This window comes from Staurois parvus, unplaced genomic scaffold, assembly GCF_062004578.1.
Source record: "Staurois parvus isolate SC_StPar_1 unplaced genomic scaffold, SC_StPar_1.0 ptg001347l, whole genome shotgun sequence".
In the NCBI taxonomy this organism is placed as follows: Eukaryota; Metazoa; Chordata; class Amphibia; order Anura; family Ranidae; genus Staurois; species Staurois parvus.
In genome coordinates this window covers 67,447-87,112 of record NW_028319143.1, presented here as the reverse complement: position 1 = coordinate 87,112, position 19,666 = coordinate 67,447, and the positions used below count along the sequence as shown (strand labels likewise).

Below are 19,666 nucleotides of genomic sequence, written 5' to 3'. Positions count from 1 at the left end.
TGACCCTCCTTTGGCAGCAATAACCTCAACCAAACGTTTCCTGTAGTTGCAGATCAGACCTGCACAACGATCTGGAGTCATTTTGGACCACTCCTCTTCACAAAACTGTTTCAGTGTAGCAATATTCTTGGGATGTCTGGTGTGAATTGCTCTCTTATGGTCATGCCACAGCATTTCAATCAGGTTGAGGTCAGGACTCTGACTGGGCCACTCCAGAAAGCGTATTCTGTGCTGTTGCAGCCATTGTTTTGTTGAATTACTTGTATGCTTTGGGTCATTGTCCTGTTGCATCACCCATCCTCTGCGGAGCTTCAGTTGGCGGACAGATGGTCGTACGTTTTCCTGCTAAATGTCTTGATAAACTCTGGAATTCATTTTCCCATCAATGACAACAATCCGTCCAGGCCCTGAGGCAGCAAAGCAGCCCCAAACCATGATGCTCCCTCCGCCATGTTTCACAGTGGGGATGAGGTTTTGATGTTGGTGTGCTGTACCTTTTTTTCTCCACACATAGTGTTGTGTGTTCTTCCCAAACAACTCAATCTTGGTTCCATCTGTCCACAGTATATTTTGCCAGTAGTGCTGTGGAACATCCAGGTGCTCTTTTGCAAACTTCAAACGTGCTGCAATCTTCTTTTTGGACAGCAATGGCTTCCTCCGTGGTGTCCTCCCATGTACTCCATTCTTGTTTCATGTTTTCCTTATTGTAGATGTGTCAACAAAAATGTTAGTATGTGCCAGAGATTTCTGTAGGTCTTTAGCTGACACTCTGGGTTTCTTCTTTACCTCATGCAGCATTCTGCGCTGTGCTCTTGCAGTCATTTTTACAGGACGACCACGCCTAGGGAGAGTAGCAGCAGTGCTAAACTTTCTCCATTGGTAGACAGTCTGTCTTACCGTGGACACATGAACATCAAGGCTTTTGGAGATACTTTTATAACCCTTTCCAGCTTCATGCAAGTCAACAATTCTTGATCGTAGGTCTTCTGAGAGCTCTTTTCTGCGAGGCATGGTTCACATCAGACAGTGCTTCTTGAAACCAGTAAACCCAAAACAGGTGTGTGTTTTTTAAGGGCAGGACAGCTGTCAGCAACACATCCAATATCATCACACTGATTGAAGTCAAGGTTGGCTCACTCCTGGCTCCAATTAGCTCTGGGAGAAGTCATTAAGCTAGTGCCTCACATACTTTTTCCTCCCTGCACTGTGAATGTTTACATGTTATGTGCAATTAAACCATGGCAACATCTAATGTTTGTGTAGTATTATGTTCAGCAGACTGTGTTCTTCTATTGTTGTGACTTAGATGACGTTCAGAGCACATTTTATGCCCAATTCATGCAAAACTCCACGTAATCCCAAGGGGTTCACATACTTTTTCTTGCAACTGTACATACATTTTAACTAGCCAAACTCCAGAGGCAGAACATAGAATTATGAATGGCAGTGTTCACAAATGTACTGACTACATTTTTCTGTGTTTTAGGCTCTTAAGAAGAGGCCGGGCTTCTCAAAGATTCTACACATTAAGGTGGAGGAAGGCTGCTAATCTCGCTTTATAGGAAATAGACTTTGTGATCCTCAAGTCTCCTCCGACACCTAGACTGAACAGTGCCGTCTCATCATGGGAAGTGCCACCAAGACCAATTGCCAAAAACCTGCTTCCAAGAAAGTGTCTTTGGAACATCTGACTACAGCAGTGCAATAGAGGGACACGCCCACTGACAGGGCCCCTCCCTTGGCGCCGAAAAGGGTAACACTAACCTCCAGGGTTCTCAGACAGAGTCTTTATTGTACATTTTCAGTGTAACTTCACTGCAGCAGCCCAAAATTGAGCGGCGTCCGACGGGTCCGCTCCCGGTATGTGTAGCACTGCAGGCGATTCCAAGATTTTCCTAATGTCTGTGTGGATCGTATTCTTTGTGTTTCTGTCACGTGAGATATACTTATAAATCTGTATATTAATATATATCAATATTTTAAAGATAAATATATAAATATATGCTATTATTTAAGAAAAAAAGAGCATCAATGGAAGCCAATTGGTATTCCAGTTAATTTATGTTCAGAGGTAGAGTATATAGAGAGGATGAAGACCATCAGCTGTCCATCGTGCAAAGTGCCCCGACTGAGCTACAATGTATTTTCAGAAGGCAATAAGACTCGTTGGCAGTTATATAATACAATGTATCACCCTCAAGAATCCTGTGTATCCACAGAGCTACAGCCTCCATCTTCATGGAGCCACCAGCCAAGAAAAACGGTTTACTAAACCTTCAAGAAGCCTTCATGGAGCATGCATCCATCCATCCAGTGTTTTGTCAAGCTGTCTACAAGAACTTTGCGGCCTTCGTATGTACATGGTGCTATAACATAACTCTTTTCTTCATTATCCAGCTTATTTCTCATAGATGGCAGACAGTATTCTGTTGGTCAGAGATTTGGGGTCCATGCGAGAGATGAGAACATTAGCACTTTATGGTGAACCATTCGTGAAGTTGGAAAGGACCACTAACCTTCAAAACATCAGTTTATTTACAGAAAAAGCCATGAATAATCATAGACTCATTGGCCTCTTTATTAAGTACGCCTAGAAGCTCAATGGATGGTCAAGAGGTTCATTTGTTCTACCAAAAGTTGTAGGCGTGTGATCTAACTATCCTTGATCGAAGAATGGTTATAATGGGCAGAGGCATCTTAGCAACTGTGAAAAAAGAAAAACTGAGAAACTAAGAGAAACTCATCTTAGCTGAGGTTTCAGGCACTGTGGTGTCCAGAGTTTACATGGAGTGGTGAAGAAAGCGTCCGTCAGGCAGTAGTTCTGTTAGTGAGAGAGGAAAGAGGAGAACACCGGGATGGGGTTAAGCTGGCAAGAAGTCTAGAGTTGCACCAACAACCGCATATTGCAGCACTGCTGTTCAGAAGGCCACATTCAAGTATGTAACTATGTCCATAGCAGACCATGCAACTACTATGGGGCCCAGAACTGTTTGGCTACACAGCGTTGTATGGAGGTAGCAATTGCACTTGGCAAGAAAAGAGTATATATCATTTTGAATCCTCTAGAAGATTGCCTTGGAAGCAGTTACTATTCTTGGTCATTAGAGGGATTGTCTTTGAGATGGAGATTAGAGAGGCAGGGGTGCCCTTAAAGCTGAACTCTAGGCAGACATGAAAGACACACACATAATTGCAGCTCTGTAATCATTAATGCATCATTAAATGCATTTTTAAAATGCAAGCAGTGTAAGTACCTGAATTTGACCTGGTATCAGCCTCTTGCCCAAGGAGCCAATCAGTTCATGTGCTGATAGAAGGCATGCTGATAGGAGGGGAAAACAAAGTGACAGCGAGGTCAGCTCATCACTGCGCGGCTTCTCCTTTCATTTGTCCAGTCACAGGCTTGGGGTGGATCCAAGATGACATAGGCACAGAGGAAGTGGGTTGAAGGATAATGGCCATCAGACTAAGGGCATACAATGGTAGAAAAAAAAATAACCGTAGGGGAAATCTGAGCTGAAGCTGCGTATTTCAGCAAAGTTATTCTATTTGCCAATTCATTTTTATCTTTAGTGTGACTGAAGTTCTGTTTTTATGAGTCTGCTATGGGGTCCGGTCACAGGCTTGGGGTGGATCCAAGATGACATAGGCACAGAAGAAGTGGGTTGAAGGATAATGGCCATCAGACTAAGGACATCCAATGGAAGAAAAAAAAACATATTCGTAGGGGAAATCTGAGCTGAAGCTGAGTATCTCAGCAAAGTTATTCTATTTGCCAATTCATTTTTATCTTTAGTGTGACTGAAGTTCTGCTTTTATGAGTCTGCTGTGGGGTCCCATCACACATAGCCCTGGCCAAGTCTGAATGCTCAACACATGGATCCTCAAAGAGGAGGGGCCATAAAAGATGGGGACAGGTCAATTCATGCCAGCTAAGAATAGGAAAATCAGCCAAAAGCAGGAACAGGGCAACCAGAACTAAATCAGTAAAGACTGGAGAAGCCCAGCTTGGACTGACCATACCAAGGTTCCAACACAACGTGCAGGTGGCAAGGGTCAGAAAGTGGTGTATACAGCATGAATCCATGGACTTGTCCTGTCCGGTGTCCATGGTTTAGGCTGGTGGTACTTCTAAAGTTGTAGAGCTGTGGGCAGGGTCGGACTGACATCTCATGGGGCCCCCGGGCAATAGGGGATCGTGGGGCCCATGTGTCCTCGCCCACATTCAACCCACACCCAAAAAAGCCTATGAAAGGTACCAGGGATATTTCATGGGGCCCCCTACTGACTTCGGGCAGTGCCCGAGTTCCCCAATGGTCAGTCCGCCCCTGGCTGTGGGGGATTATTTCTTAGTACGCGTTATGCTCCTTAACAATGATCAAGCATCATCTGAATGCCATACCATACTTGCCAAGTACAACCACCCTTTATAGATGTACCTAGAAAAATTTTCCTTGAGTTTTCGTTGTAGCAAGCGTAAATGTCCCCTACTCAGATGGGACTTCATATATTTTAAACTGCTTTAACATTTGTCTAGCCGAGTGCCATGTCCGGCTCTGAAAAGGCCGTCAGCAGCATCTTGCACACAGAAGGGAGGAGAAGGGTGCGCAGGAAAATATTGTCCCTACAATAGTAATGTTGTGTCAAACATCATATTGGTTACAAAGTACCTGTAGTTATGTCATCAATGTCTGTAAATGTCATTTATAGATCTGTTTTATTTAAACTGGCTTTCTCTTTAGGTTTTACAACCCTGGAAGGAGACCTGAAATGTTATTAAGCCCTTGCTAAAGAAAGACAAAATGTATATGTAGCACCATACTTAATGTTCTTCAATTGTTGCTGCCGCCTCTGCAGCTTGTGCCTGTGCGTGTCTGGAACCACTGTAGTGTGCATGCTCCTGGTATGCTCCCAGCCATGACTATGGTGGGTTTGAGAGGATAGACTTGCTGAAGTCCTATTAGATCGGCACACGTGCAGTATGGGCTGAGCACCAAGAACCAGGAGGCCACCTGATTATATTGCAGTGGGAGGCCATGCCATTTATGGGTTGAGCACCAAGAACCAGGAGGCCACCTGGTTATATTACAGTGGGAGGCCATGTGATTTATGGGCTGGGCACAAGGACACAGGAGGCCACCTGGTTATATTACAGTGGGAGGCCATGTGATTTATGAGCTGGGCACAAGGACACAGGAGGCCACCTGGTTATATTACAGTGGGAGGCCATGTGATTTATGGGCTGGGAACAAATACACAGGAGGCCACCTGGTTATATTACAGTGGGAGGCCATGCCATTTATGGGCTGGGCACAAGAACCAGGAGGCCACCTGATTATATTACAGTGGGAGGCCATGTGATTTATGGGCTGAGCGCCAAGACCCAGGAGGCTACCTGATTATATTACAGTGGGAGGCCATGCAATTTATGGGCTGGGCACAAGGACACAGGAGGCCACCTGGTTATATAACAGTGGGAGGCCATGTGATTTATGGGCTGAGCTCCAAGAACCAGGAGGCCATCTGATTATTATACAGTGGGAGGCCATGTGATTTATTGGCTGGGAACAAGTACGCAGGAGGCCACCTGGTTATATTACAGTGGGAGGCCATGCGATTTATGAGCTGGGCACAAGGATACAGGAGGCCACCTGGTTATATTACAGTGGGAGGCCATGCGATTTATGGGCTGGGAACAAGTACACAGGAGGCCACCTGGTTATATTACAGTGGGAGGCCATGCGATTTAAGGGCTGGGAACAAGGACACAGGAGGCCACCTGGTTATATTACAGTGGGAGGCCATGCAATTTAAGGGCTGGGAACAAGGACACAGGAGGCCACCTGGTTATATTACAGTGAGAGGCCATGCAATTTATGGGCTGGGCACAAGGACACAGGAGGCCAACTGGTTATATTACAGTGGGAGGCCATGTGATTTATGGGCTGGGCACAAGGACACAGGAGGCCAACTGGTTATATTACAGTGGGAGGTCATGTGATTTATGGGATAAGCACCAAGACACAGGAGGCCAACTGATTATATTACAGTGGGAGGCCATGTGATTTATGAGCTGGGCACAAGGACACAGGAGGCCACCTGGTTATATTACAGTGGGAGGCCATGCGATTTTTGGGCTGGGCACAAGGACACAGGAGGCCACCTGGTTTGCATTATAGTGGGCATGCCTGCATATTATGGGCTGGGCACAAGCACGCAGAAGGTCATATCATAGTATTACAGTGGACAAGCATGCATTTTATGGGTTGAGAACAAGGGATTGTGGGACATATTGTCCTCAAGTAAGAGGTCACATGATTCAACAGTAAGCATACCCAATCTGGAAGTTGAGGAATGAATAGAACTCCAAAAGTAATGGGCCAAAGAGAGTGCCAACACAGGCTACCACCAGGTATTTTGCGTTGTTTGCAATGGAGGAAGGAGCATCCAGGGAGTGCTGGGAAGACATGTTTATGGTGGTCTGGGGTGAGCTCTAAATGCGCTCTGTCAGTCTGTCTTGAATGAGAAAGGTGACAGGGTTGCTTTAAGAAGCAAGTGTATGGTACTTAGTTAAGGACAGCAAAAGATAGAGAACACCATGATGGGTGTAAGCTACATCCTATACTCCCAAGACCCTCCAATATAGCAACTTTCATATGGTAGAATCGCTCTAGTCCTCCTAAACCAAAATTTCAAAGTAAGAGTGACTCCACGTTTGTTAGAATAAAAATTCAGTTACAGCTAGGTGAGCTATGTGAATTGTAAGGATTTTAGCAAACATTTGTGCTGCTTTTTACCTTTCTCTGTTCTAAAGGCTCTTTGTTTCACCATGTCCTAAATGGAAAGGTATGCTCATTATCATTACCTGAGCAGTCGCAGTGTTGTAGTGGCAAAAGCTGCAACGCTTGCATCCCTTTATGCATGGATGAGTGATGGTGTTACTCAGATTTTCTATTTAAAAAAAAAGAAAAAAAAAAGTCAGCGCAATATGGCACCGAACAAGCCGCAAGAGCAACGTGTGCCTGCGTGTTCGGTATATGGGCAAAGGTTTGTGGACACCTGACTATCATACAGTATATAAACTTACTGGATATCCCATTACCTCCTCTTCTTTGCGGCTTTAACAGCCTCCACTCTATAGGGAATGCTTTCCACATGATTTTAAAGTGTGTCTGTGGGAATGTGCCCATTAAACCAAAAGGAGCATTTGGAAGGTCAGGTACCAATGCTGGACAGTGAGGTTGGTGAGCGTATTCGGTAGAATTGAAGTCAGGGCTCTGTGTTCAGTAGGGTTGAGGTCAGGGCTCTTTGTTCAGTAGGGTTGAGGTCAAGGCTCTGTGTTCGGTAGGGTTGAGGTCAGGGCTTTGTATTCGGTAAGGTTGAGGTCAGAGCTCTGTGTTCGGTAGGGTTGAGGTCAGGGCTCTGTGTTCCGTGGGGCTGAGGTCAGGGGTCTGTGTTCCGTAGGACTGAAGTCAGGGCTCTGTGTTTGGTAGGGTTGAGGTCAGGGCTCTGTGTTCGGTAGGGTTGAGGTCAGGGCTCTGTGTTCGGTAGGGTTGAGGTCACGGCTCTGTGTTCGGTAGGGTTGAGGTCAGGGCTCTGTGTTCGGTAGGGTTGAGGTCAGGGCTCTGTGTTCGGTAGGGTTGAGGTCAGGGCTCTGTGTTCGGTAGGGTTGTCAGGGCTCTGTGTTCGGTAGGGTTGAGGTCAGGGCTCTGTGTTCGGTAGGGTTGAGGTCAGGGTTCTGTGTTTGGTACGGTTGAGGTCAGGGTTCTGTGTTCGGTACGGTTGAGGTCAGGGTTCTGTGTTCGGTAGGGTTGAGGTCAGGGCTCTGTGTTCGGTAGGGTTGAGGTCAGGGTTCTGTGTTCGGTAGGGTTGAGGTCAGGGTTCTGTGTTCGGTAGGGTTGAGGTCAGGGCTCTGTGTTCGGTAGGGTTGAGGTCAGGGCTCTGTGTTCGGTAGGGTTGAGGTCAGGGCTCTGTGTTCAGTAGGGTTGAGGTCAGGGTTCTGTGCAGGACAGTTTAGTTCCTCCACACCAAACTGGTCAAACCGTGGACCTGGCTTTGTGCACAGTGGCACAGACATGCTCACACACTGTTAATAGAAGATAGCACATTGTGGTAAGACAATTGTTGAACATTTCTTTGTATGCAGTACCCTTTACTCGAAAATTCTCAACTCCATCGTTGGGGGGGGTTCACTTTTATGGTATTTTTGACCAAATGGTTAGGTGTGATGTTCAGGTGTCCACATAGTTTTAATGTGCACCCCTTCAGTGTTGGTGATCTACCAAACCACATGCTAATGGATGTCAACTTTGCCATAGTGATGAGCCAAAAGGAACATATGAAAGGTGGGAGGGGAGGGGAGGGCTGGTCTTTCCACTATCAAAAAGTTTTTAACTGACATCTTACATCGGCCTGAGATTTCAGGCACTCCTATGGCTGGATTAATGGCAAGGACAGGTTCACTTCAAGATAGAAATCTTTTGTTTGCTCAAGATCTGCGGCAGAAATCCTGAACCTGCTGTAGTCTATTAATACCAAAAAACAGCTTTAAAAATATTTTGTTAATTGCAACTTTTAACCTTTGAATGACATTATAAAAACTGATTGCCTTCGTACCTATGCAGTGTATGTATGCAGCATGTGCTTGGATGGACATGAACATCAGCGGGGAGGTTGCCACGAGCAAAGTTGGGATGATCTAAGTTGTCTAAAGGGCCTCACAGGGCAGAGCTCTTAGGAAGCAGCCATGTTCCCATCTGCAGTTTTTTTTCTTTGTGTAGTCTTGAAGAGTTGGTCTCCAGGAGATTTTCAGTGTATTAAAGCCAAAGTTTTGATGTAGGAAGACAAGAAGTATGCACCCCTTATCATGGTATAAAAGTAACAGAAGCTTTTAGTGGGCAGACACAGTATACAGAAGTTGGTCAGACTGGAGAGTAGCTCATAGGAGGTCCTAGAGCTCCACTAGTGTGAATGAGGTCTGAGTAGATGGCCCATTGCCAGCTGGACTACCAGATGTTTGTGACTGGAGTAAACATCTGCTGGAATGTCTCCCCAAAATGCAGAAAACAAAGTACCTGTTTGGGTGTCTGTGAGGGTTATCATTTATCCGGGTCCTGCAATACCTAGTAGTATCTAGTCACATTCAGCTAGACTTCTGCAGTGTGGAAGATGTTTCGTAACTTCTCCAAGCTACTTTTTCAGTTTTAATGAGTTTCATGTAGATACCCCAACAGACACCTTAACCCGATCACCATGAAATGTGTGAAGGCATTTATTGATTGTCCAAGAACAGGCTGAAAGTGATAAATGAGAACCTTTACAGACAACCAAATGGGTTCTTTGGTACATCTACCACAGTTGGCAATCACTGATGTAGAGCAATGGGAAAGAGTTGTGACTTGGACTGCACTGTGGACTTCCAGTTAGAAAGGGGGAATAAACAAGGAAAGAGAGGGTGTCCTAAGAGGGAGATGCTGGACTTGCCCTAGAGCAGGGGTGGGCAACTGTGGCCCTCCAGCTGTTGTAGAACATCAAGTCCCATGAGGCATTGCAAAACTGACAGTTACAAGCATGACTCCCAAAGGCAGCCCACCAAGTGGGGGGCAGGACCACCAAGTGTGGATCTCATCCCTGCGCTGGCCACAGCCCCAAAAACATCTATCATTATAATATGGGTTTGAGTTAGCTATATGGACGGATACCCATGGGTGGATGATGGGACGTGTAGTTCACCAACAGCTGGAGGGCCACAGTTGCCCACCCCTGCCCTAGAGGAACATGTGGGGGTAGACTTGGCATTAGACCTCTCAGCTGGCCTGGGAACTTATTGAAGCCCATGGCAGAAGAAAATTGAAGGCTTGATTGGTATCCTCTAGCTTCTTCCTCTCAACCCTGCCAAGAGTAGAGGAATGAAAGTGATGCTGATGGTGTTTTTTGTCTACTGTAGCCTCACCTCCTGTGAAAGGTTGACTTTAATGTGCCCTTCCTAGTATAACGTGTCCAGTTCTAGTTTAGTTAGAGACGAGTGCTGTCGACTTGAAACGTCTACCTGCTGAACCACCTATCCTCATCTTATCCCTTTGATCAGGGGTCTCCAAACTTTCTAAAGAAAGGGCCAATTTATTGTCCTTCAGACTTTAGGGGGGCCAGACTGTGCCCAGTGGGAGAAAACAATGCCTGATCTTTGGTATTAGAAGGAGAAATAGTTGGTGTCAGTGGGAGAATAGTGCCCCATATTTGTTGTCAGTGGCAGGAATTATGCCCCACCGTTGGTGTCAGTGGAAGGAATAGTACCCCATATTTTGGTGTGAGTGGCAGGAATTGTGCCGCATTGTTGGTGTCAGTGCCAACCGCATCCGGCCACAGGGCCACAGTTTGAAGACCACTGCCTTAGGTGAATGTCTCTCTAGACATAACACTGAGTGAAGGACACATAGCACTTGTTGTCTTTATTTTTATAGAAAGCTCTATATGTCGTATGTATTGAGAAAAAAAAAAAGATGTATGTTAGAAGACAAAGATGCAATAGAAGACCCTAAATATTACGTGACAGGTTAACCTTTTATCTGCCAAAGGTTTTCTAGGTATTGGTCAGTTCCTTCATGGGTTTGGTATTCCGGTTTGGCCACGTGTCACGGCGGTCACATGATCCCTAAACCCCGCCTCCCAGCTTCTGAAACTCTTAAAGGGCCGGGAGGTGCAGAGGGAAGGGGTTAAAAGAGGAACATGTATCCAAATAGGAGGTCCATGTATCTTCTCACATCAGGGGTCCCAAATGTAAAATAGCCACATCGCTCACTTTACACACATTGGCCAGCCTGAAAGAATTCTAAAGGATGAATGAACATACGCCAAGAAACAACTTAACATCTGATGTCCCCCAATTACATCAGAGCCCCCCCCCCCCTTTCACATCAGTCCCCCCTTCTACATCAGTCACTGCATCACATCAGAGTCCCCCTTTCACATTAGTCCCTCCCCATCACATCAGTACCCCCCCATGACATCAGAGCCCCCCTTTTACATCAGCCCCCCATTATATCAGAGACCCCCTTTCACAGCAGTCCCCCTATCATATCAGAGCCCCCCTTTTACATAAGTCCTTCCATCACATTAGAGCCCCCCTTTCACATCAGTCCCCCCCATCATATCAGAGCCCCCCTTTCACATCAGTCCCCCCATCACATCAGAGCCCCCCTTTCACAGCAGTCCCCCCATCATTTCAGAGCCTCTCTTTCACATCAGTTTCACCCATCACCTCAGAGACCCCCTTTCACATGAGTCCCCTCATCACAGAGTCCCCCTTTCACATCAGTCCTCCCCATGACATCAGAACCCTCCTTTCACATTAGCCCCCCCCCATCATATCTGAGCCCCCCTTTCACATCAGTCCCCCCCATCACACCAGAGCCCCCTTTTCACATCAGTCCCACCATCATATCCGAGCCCCCTTTCACATCAGTCCCCCCCATCACACCAGAGCCCCTGTTTCACATCAGTCCCTCCATCACATTAGAGCCCCCCTTTCACATCAGTACCCCCATCACATCAGAGCCCCCCTTTCACATCAGTCCTCCCCCATCACACCAGAGCCCCTCTTTCACATCAGTCCCTCCATCACATCAGAGCCCCCCCTTTCACATCAGAGCCCCCCTGTTACATCAGCTCCGCCTTTCACATCTGTTTCCCTGATCACAACAGAGCCCCCCTTTTACATCAGTCCCCCCATCACATCAGAGCCCCCCTTTTACATAAGTCCCCCCATCACATCAGAGCCCCCCTTTTACATCAGGCCCCCCATCATATCACAGCCCCCCTTTTACATCAGTCCCCCCATCATATCAGAGCCCCACTTTCACATCTGTTTCCCCCATCACATCAGAGCCCCCCTTTCAAACCAGTCCCCTCATCACATCAGAGCCCCCCATTACATCAGCGCCCCCTTTCACATCAGTCACAACATCACATCAGGGACCCCCTTTCACATTGGTTCCCCCATGACATCAGAGCTACCCCTTTTACATCAGTCCCCCCATCATATCAGAGCCCCCCTTTCACATCAGTCCTCCCCAATTTCACATCAATCCCGCCATGACATCAGAGCCCCCCTTTCAAATCATTTCCTCTATTATATCAGAGCCCCCCTTCACGTCAGTCCCCCCATCACATCAGAGCCCCCCTTTCACATCAGTCCTCCCTACCATCACATCAATCCCACCATGACATCAGAGCCCCCCTTTCAAATCATTTCCTCCATCATATCAGAGGCCCCCTTTCACATCAGCCCCCCGACCATATAAGAGCCCTCTTTCACAACATTCCCCCCATCACATCAGAGCCCCCCTTTGACATCAGTCCCCTCCATCATATCAGAGCCTCCCTCATCACATCAGTTTCTCCCCCATCATATCAGAGCCCCCCTTTCACATCAGTCCCCTTATCACATCAGAGCCCTCCTTTCACATCAGTCCCCTTATCACATCAGAGCCCCCCTTTCACATCAGTCCCCTTATCACATCAGAGCCCTCCTTTCACATCAGTCCCCCATCACATCAGAGCCCCACCTTTCACATCAGTCCCCTATCATATCAGAGCCCCCCTTTCACATCAGTCCCCCCATCACATTAGAGCCCCCCTTTCACATCAGTCCCCCCATCATGTCAGAGCCCCCCTTTAATATCAGTCCCCCCATCACGTCAGAGCCCCCCTTTCACATCAGTCCTCCCCACCATCACATCAATCCTGCCATGACATCAGAGCCCCCCTTTCACATCAGTCCCCTCATTATATCAGAGCCCCACTTTCACATCGGTCCCCCCATAACATCAGAGCCTCCCTTTCACATCAGTCCCCCCATCATGTCAGAGCCCCCCTTTAATATCAGTCCCCCCATCACGTCAGAGCCCCCCTTTCACATCAGTCCTCCCCACCATCACATCAATCCTGCCATGACATCAGAGCCCCCCTTTCACATCAGTCCCCTCATTATATCAGAGCCCCACTTTCACATCGGTCCCCCCATGACATCAGAGCCCCCCTTTCACATCAGTCCCCCCATCACATCAGAGCCCCCCTTTCACATCAATCCCCCCATCATATCAGAGCCCCTCTTTCACATTACATTAGAGCCTCCCTTTCATATCAGTTCCCCCCATCATATCAGAGCCCCCTTCACATCAGTCCCCCCCATCACATCAGAGCCCCCCTTTCACATCAGTTCCCCCCCATCACATCAGAGTCCACCTTTGGTCCCCCCATAACATCTTGTGGTGGGAAAGATGTGGCCCGCAGGATATGGTTTGGGTTACGCCTGCTCTAGACCCACCATGTTAAAAAAAAAACACATTAAAAAAAAAATATATATATATATAAAATCAGGCGGACTGACAACTCATAGGGTTCCCGGGCAATAGGGGATCATGGGGCCCCTGTGTCCTCGCCCACACTCAAAGCACACCCAAAAAAGCCTATGAAAGGTACCAGGGGCATCTCATGGGGCCCCTCACTGACCCCGGGCCCTCCGGCAGTGCCCGAGTTTCCAAATGGACAGTCCGCCTCTGGTATATATATTCACCTTCCACCAAATCCATTTCCTGTAGGTGAATGTGTTGGGGTCTACAAGGTGAGGGGACTTCAGCTCCTTTGTAGAAAACAACGGCACACTAAGAGGTAAAGTGTTCCTGAACCCCCAACAGTACAATCAGTCTGTAGATGCAGTAAAGCATGCTTGTTATACTCACTGTGGAACCTAAGGGGTTAATCCTCTGCACTGTATAAAAAGGCTGTTTGATCTTGTCTTCTCTGATCCTACCCTTCTTCTACTGTCCCCAATCCATCTGCTCATAGAACAGAGCCTTGGGGGCAAGCTGCACATGCTCAGTTTGGTGTGTATTGCTAGAGTTTCTTTTTTTTTTCTTTGGGAGGATGCATGTGATCAACACAGGGCCAATCAGTGCTGTCCACACATGGGTTATGCAGCCTCATAGGACAAGGAGAATAAAAGCTTCTCCTATAAGATTAAACAGTGCTCAGCAGGACACTGATAGAAGTCACAAGACTGCTATATACTGCTGATGAGAAAAGGGATTTAGCAGTTGATATTTACTAAAATAATAAAATTTCCATGTTGTGTGTACTATGGGAGACCGGATATAGTGAATGCGGGGTCCGGGGAGAGCGGATATAGTGAATGCAGGGTCCTGGGAGAGCGGATATAGTGAATGCAGGGTCCTGGGAGACCGGATATAGTGAATGCGGGGTCCGGGGAGAGCGGATATAGTGAATGCGGGGTCCGGGGAGAGCGGATATAGTGAATGCAGGGTCCTGGGAGAGCGGATATAGTGAATGCAGGGTCCAGGGAGACCAGATATAGTGAATGCGGGGTCCGAGGAGACCGGATATAGTGAATGCGGGGTCTGGGGAGACCGGATATAGTGAATGCGGGGTCCGGGGAGAGCGGATATAGTGAATGCAGGGTCCGGGGAGACCGGATATAGTGAATGCGGGGTCCGGGGAGAGCGGATATAGTGAATGCGGGGTCCGGGGAGACCAGATATAGTGAATGCAGGGTCCGGGGAGAGCGGATATAGTGAATGCGGGGTCCGGTGAGGCCAGATATAGTGAGTGCGGGGTCCGGGGAGAGCGGATATAGTGAATGCAGGGTCCGGGGAGACCGGATATAGTGAATGCAGGGTCCGGGGAGAGCAGATATAGTGAATGCAGGGTCCGGGAAGTGCGGATATAGTGAATGCAGGGTCCGGGGAGAGCAGATATAATGAATGCAGGGTTCGGGGAGACCAGATATAGTGAGCAGATAAACTGGTTAAAGCTTGTAGGAGTTTTCTTTCTGCTCTAGGAGGATGCAGAACCCCTGACCTCTGGACAGTGCTGATTGGCCCTGTGCAGGTAAGTTACCAAGCCATATTTCTTAAGTGCAGTAGAGAAAAGAGTGATCAAGCGATGGGGTGCCTAATTAGATGTCTAGGGGGGGAATTTGGAGACCAAGCCATATTGTACTGTGTGGCAGGGGTGCCTGAATTTTAGATTTTTTTTTATTTTTTAAGAGATTTTTTATTCACTTATATTGGTGTTTGGATTTATATATGAATTACGGACATTTATAAATATATTTTTTATTTTATTTATGTATTTATCTGCATTTTCATGTGATTTGGTATGCAGCGCATTCCTTTATATATTTTTTGTCACGTACCTTTTCTTTGGTTAGGTTTGCAGCTTTATATAATTTATTGGCGCTGTGTCTATATATTTTACATTTGCCTGAATTTTAGGCCTGGCTTGACAATACTACAAAACCTTTGGCAGGTAAACTGAAATTAATTTAATGTAATTTTAAAAAAGGTGAGGGCATCTTCTAAGAATATCGATCTGTATATTATTGCTTTCTGTGTCCCCACTGGGGAAATTTCCCCTACGTCTGGTCCTGGTGACCCACGTCTGCCATGATTGGCTGGAGTCCGGCCCAAACTATCTAAAGGAACAATAAAAGTGGAGTTAGACTTTAAAAGTTTGAGCCCCTTGTCCAGCCTTGTGTATCACTGTACCCCTCCAGGCTGATATCACTGTCTCCAGACCAGGGGTCTCCAAACCTTCCAAACAAAGGACTGGTCTATTGTCCTTCAGACTTTAGGGGGTCCAGACTGTGACCTGTGGGGACAGAAAATATCCCAGATTCCATGGGAGTAAACAATACCTTAGGCTTGGTGGTCAGAGGGAGTAAATAAATTACATACAGCCTTTGGTCAGTAGGAAAAGGAACAGTGCCCCATCATTGGTATCAGTGGGAGGAATAGTGCCCCATCATTGGTATCAGTGGGAGGAATAGTGCCCCATCATTGTTGTCAGTGGGAGGAATAGTGCCCCATCATTGGTATCAGTGGGAGGAATAGTGCCCCATCATTGGTGTCAGTGGGAGGAATTGTGCCCCATCATTGGTATCAGTGGGAGGAATAGTGCCCCATCGTTGGTGTCAGTGGGAGCAATAGTGCCCCATCATTGGTGTCAGTGGGAGGAATAGTGCCCCATCATTGGTGTCAGTGGGAGGAATAGTGCCCCATCATTGGTGTCAGTGGGAGGAATAGTGCCCCATCATTGGTATCAGTGGGAGGAATAATGCCCCATCATTGGTGTCAGTGGGAGGAATAGTGCCCCATCATTGGTGTCAGTGGGAGGAATAGTGCCCCATCATTGGTGTCAGTGGGAGGAATAGTGCCCCATCATTGGTATCAGTGGGAGGAATACTGCCCCATCATTGGTGTCAGTGGGAGGAATAGTGCCCCATCATAGGTGTCAGTGGGAGGAATAATGCCCCATCATTGGTGTCAGTGGGAGGAATAGTGCCCCATCTTTGGTGTCAGTGGGAGGAATAGTGCCCCATCTTTGGTATCACTGGGAGGAATAGTGCCCCATCATTGGTGTCAGCGGGAGGAATAGTGCCCCATCATTGGTGTCAGCGGGAGGAATAGTGTCCCATCATTGGTGTCAGTGGCAGGAATAGTGCTTCATCATTGGTGTCAGCGGGAGGAATAGTGCCCCATCATTGGTGTCAGCGGGAGGAATAGTGCCCCATCATAGGTGTGTGTGGGAGGAATAGTGGCCCATCGTTGGTGTCAGTGGGAGGAATAGTGGCCCATCGTTGGTGTCAGTGGGAGGAATAGTGCCCCATCATTGGTGTCAGTAAGAAAAATAGTGCCTCATATTGGTGGGAGGACTAGTACCCAAAGTGCCGGATCAAGTCAACCAAAGGGCCACATCTGGCCCCTGGGCTGCAGTTTGCAGACCCCATCGTTGGTGTCAGTGGGAGGAATAGTGCCCCATCGTTGGTGTCAGTGGGAGGAAAAGTGCCCCATCGTTGGTGTCAGTGGGAGGAATAGTGCCCCATCGTTGGTGTCAGTGGGAGGAAAAGTGCCCCATCGTTGGTGTCAGTGGAAGGAATAGTGCCCCACCGTTGGTGTCAGTGGGAGGAAAAGTGCCCCATCGTTGGTGTCAGTGGGAGGAAAAGTGCCCCATCGTTGGTGTCAGTGGGAGGAATAGTGCCCCATCGTTGGTGTCAGTGGGAGGAAAAGTGCCCCATCGTTGGTGTCAGTGGAAGGAATAGTGCCCCACCGTTGGTGTCAGTGGGAGGAAAAGTGCCCCACCGTTGGTGTCAGTGGGAGGAAAAGTGCCCCATCGTTGGTGTCAGTGGGAGGAATAGTGCCCCATCGTTGGTGTCAGTGGGAGGAATAGTGCCCCATCGTTGGTGTCAGTGGGAGGAAAAGTGCCCCATCGTTGGTGTCAGTGGGAGGAATAGTGCCCCATCGTTGGTGTCAGTGGGAGGAATAGTGCCCCATCGTTGGTATCAGTGGGAGGAATAGTGCCCCATCGTTGGTGTCAGTGGGAGGAATAGTGCCCCATCGTTGGTGTCAGTGGGAGGAATAGTGCCCCATCGTTGGTGTCAGTGGGAGGAATAGTGCCCCATCATTGGTGTCAGTGGGAAAAATAGTGCCTCATATTGGTGGGAGGACTAGTACCCAAAGTGCCGAATCAAGACTACCAAAGGGCCACATCTGGCCCCTGGGCTGCAGTTTGCAGACCACTGCTCTAAATGTTTCTTTAGGAATTCTGTCTCACTCTTCCGATTACAGTTTGGAATCAATCTTCGGTCGGCTCCCCGTCCTGCACGGTTTGATGCCTCCACAGACTATCAATAATAACTACATCCTGCACATTGCAGAGGAGTTTGAGGTTTACATTCGTTCCCTGCAGACGTTTATTCATTTCTTAGAGGAACTAACATGCCAAATATGAGTTCAAAGTATCTAAAGAGCCCAATCCTGGTCTATGAGATCCAATTCTGGAAGGTTTTGTTCCTGCTCGGCGTCGTATTGGTGTCATGGTGTCACGGTGAGGTCGGGGGACTGGAGGGGACAAGGACAAGTGCCATTTCTTGATTTTCTTCATTTGCACTATCATTGTGACAAGTTCATGACTTTATGTGGATTGCCAAACTAAAATGTTTCTTTATATATCTGTCTTCTTATTCTGGAGTATACAGGATTAACGATCATTGTATTCTATTAAATAAAAAAATAAAAAATACAAAAAAAATTCTCTACCACCCAGAAGCAAGGATCGGATCGGATCACTTTCTAATGGTTCAAGTGCTGCATTGTTGGCCTCTCTGGTGCAATGTTTTCTTGAATTGAATAAAAGTTGATATATTTCTGTTCAGATTTTATCAGAATTCTTTTTTCGAAATGGACATGGGTAAGGGATAAAGAAATGAATAAAGGAAATCACACACAAAAAAAAGTTTTCTTGACTCTAAAGCGAAACGGCTTTCTATATACCAGTGAGGCCCCATCCACATCTGAGCATTTTGTAGCCTGAGGAAAAAAAAATCAATTATTTTCAATGGAGATAGTTGTCGCCTGAAGCTCTGGAGTTTTCTGTTTTCTTTGTTGCTGAGATTGGGTAGATTTGCTAATTTTTGGTTTGTTTTTATTCCCTTAGAAATGAATGGAAACGCGCGTGTTGCACGTATTTTATGCGCAATTTTCTGCTCAAATGAAAATATAAAAAAAAAAATATATCGTAATATATGAATAAATAAATGTAAAATAAATAAAATAATTACACAAATAAATAAAAATCAACATAAAATAAAATAAATCAATAATATGTAATAATAAAATAATAATTACCCAATCCTAAAAAATAAATAAATATAAATAAAATAATAAAATTATATTTAATTTTATTTATATTTATTTATTTTTTAGGATTGGGTAATTATTATTTATATACACACATATATATACACATACACATATACATATATATATACATATATATACACATATACATATACACATATACATATATATATATACACATATACACACACACAATTATTCATTTTATATATATAGATATAAAAATACATTATAATTATATATATATAGAATGAATAGTAATAATTATATACATACACACACAGGTGAAACTCAAAACATTAGAATATCGTGCAAAAGTTCATTTATTTCAGTACTACAACTTAACCACTTGACCTCCAGAGGATTTACCCCCCTTAATGACCACGCCTCTTTTTGCTACTCGGCCCTGCACTACTTCAACTGATAATTGCGCGGTCATGCAATGCTGCACCCAAAACAAAATTTACGTCCTTTTTTTCACACAAATAGAGCTTTCTTTCAGTGGTATTTGATCACCTGTGCGCTTTTTATTTTTCACGCTATAAACAAAAAAAGGCCAAAAATTTTGAAGAAAAACAATATTTTTTACTTTCAGCTATAAAAAATATATAGTAAACTCAAAGTTGGTTATAAATTTAGGCCAAAATGTATTCTGCTCCATGTTTTTGGTAAAAAAGTGTATATTGATTGCTTTGTGTGAAGTTATAGCGTCTACAAACTATGGTATAAATACTACAATTTACGCCATTTTTCTGCTATACAGCTCTGCACTAGTTTAACGGACAATTGCGCGGTCATGCAATACAGTACATAAATTAAATTTACATCTTTTTTTCCCCACAAATTGAGCTTTCTTTCGGTGGTATTTGATCGCCTGTGCGGTTTTTATTTTTTGCGCTATAAAAAAAGGCTGAAATTTTGAGGAAAAAAAAACAATATTTTGGACTTTTTGC

The 19,666-nt window shown here is 46.0% G+C and overlaps 1 protein-coding gene across 1 annotated transcript in view; it reads left to right on the top strand.

Moving 5' to 3' along the window:
* FBXO41 (F-box protein 41) overlaps nucleotides 1–18,228 on the top strand; it is a 224,529-nt gene extending 206,301 nt beyond the window's left edge. Inside the window, exon 13 of the mRNA XM_089661500.1 lies at nucleotides 1,487–18,228. Coding sequence (XP_089517626.1) covers nucleotides 1,487–1,549 — 63 coding nt within the window. The 3' untranslated portion in view covers nucleotides 1,550–18,228. The remainder of the gene's footprint in view (nucleotides 1–1,486) is intronic.
* The last annotated feature ends 1,438 nt before the right edge of the window (nucleotides 18,229–19,666 follow it).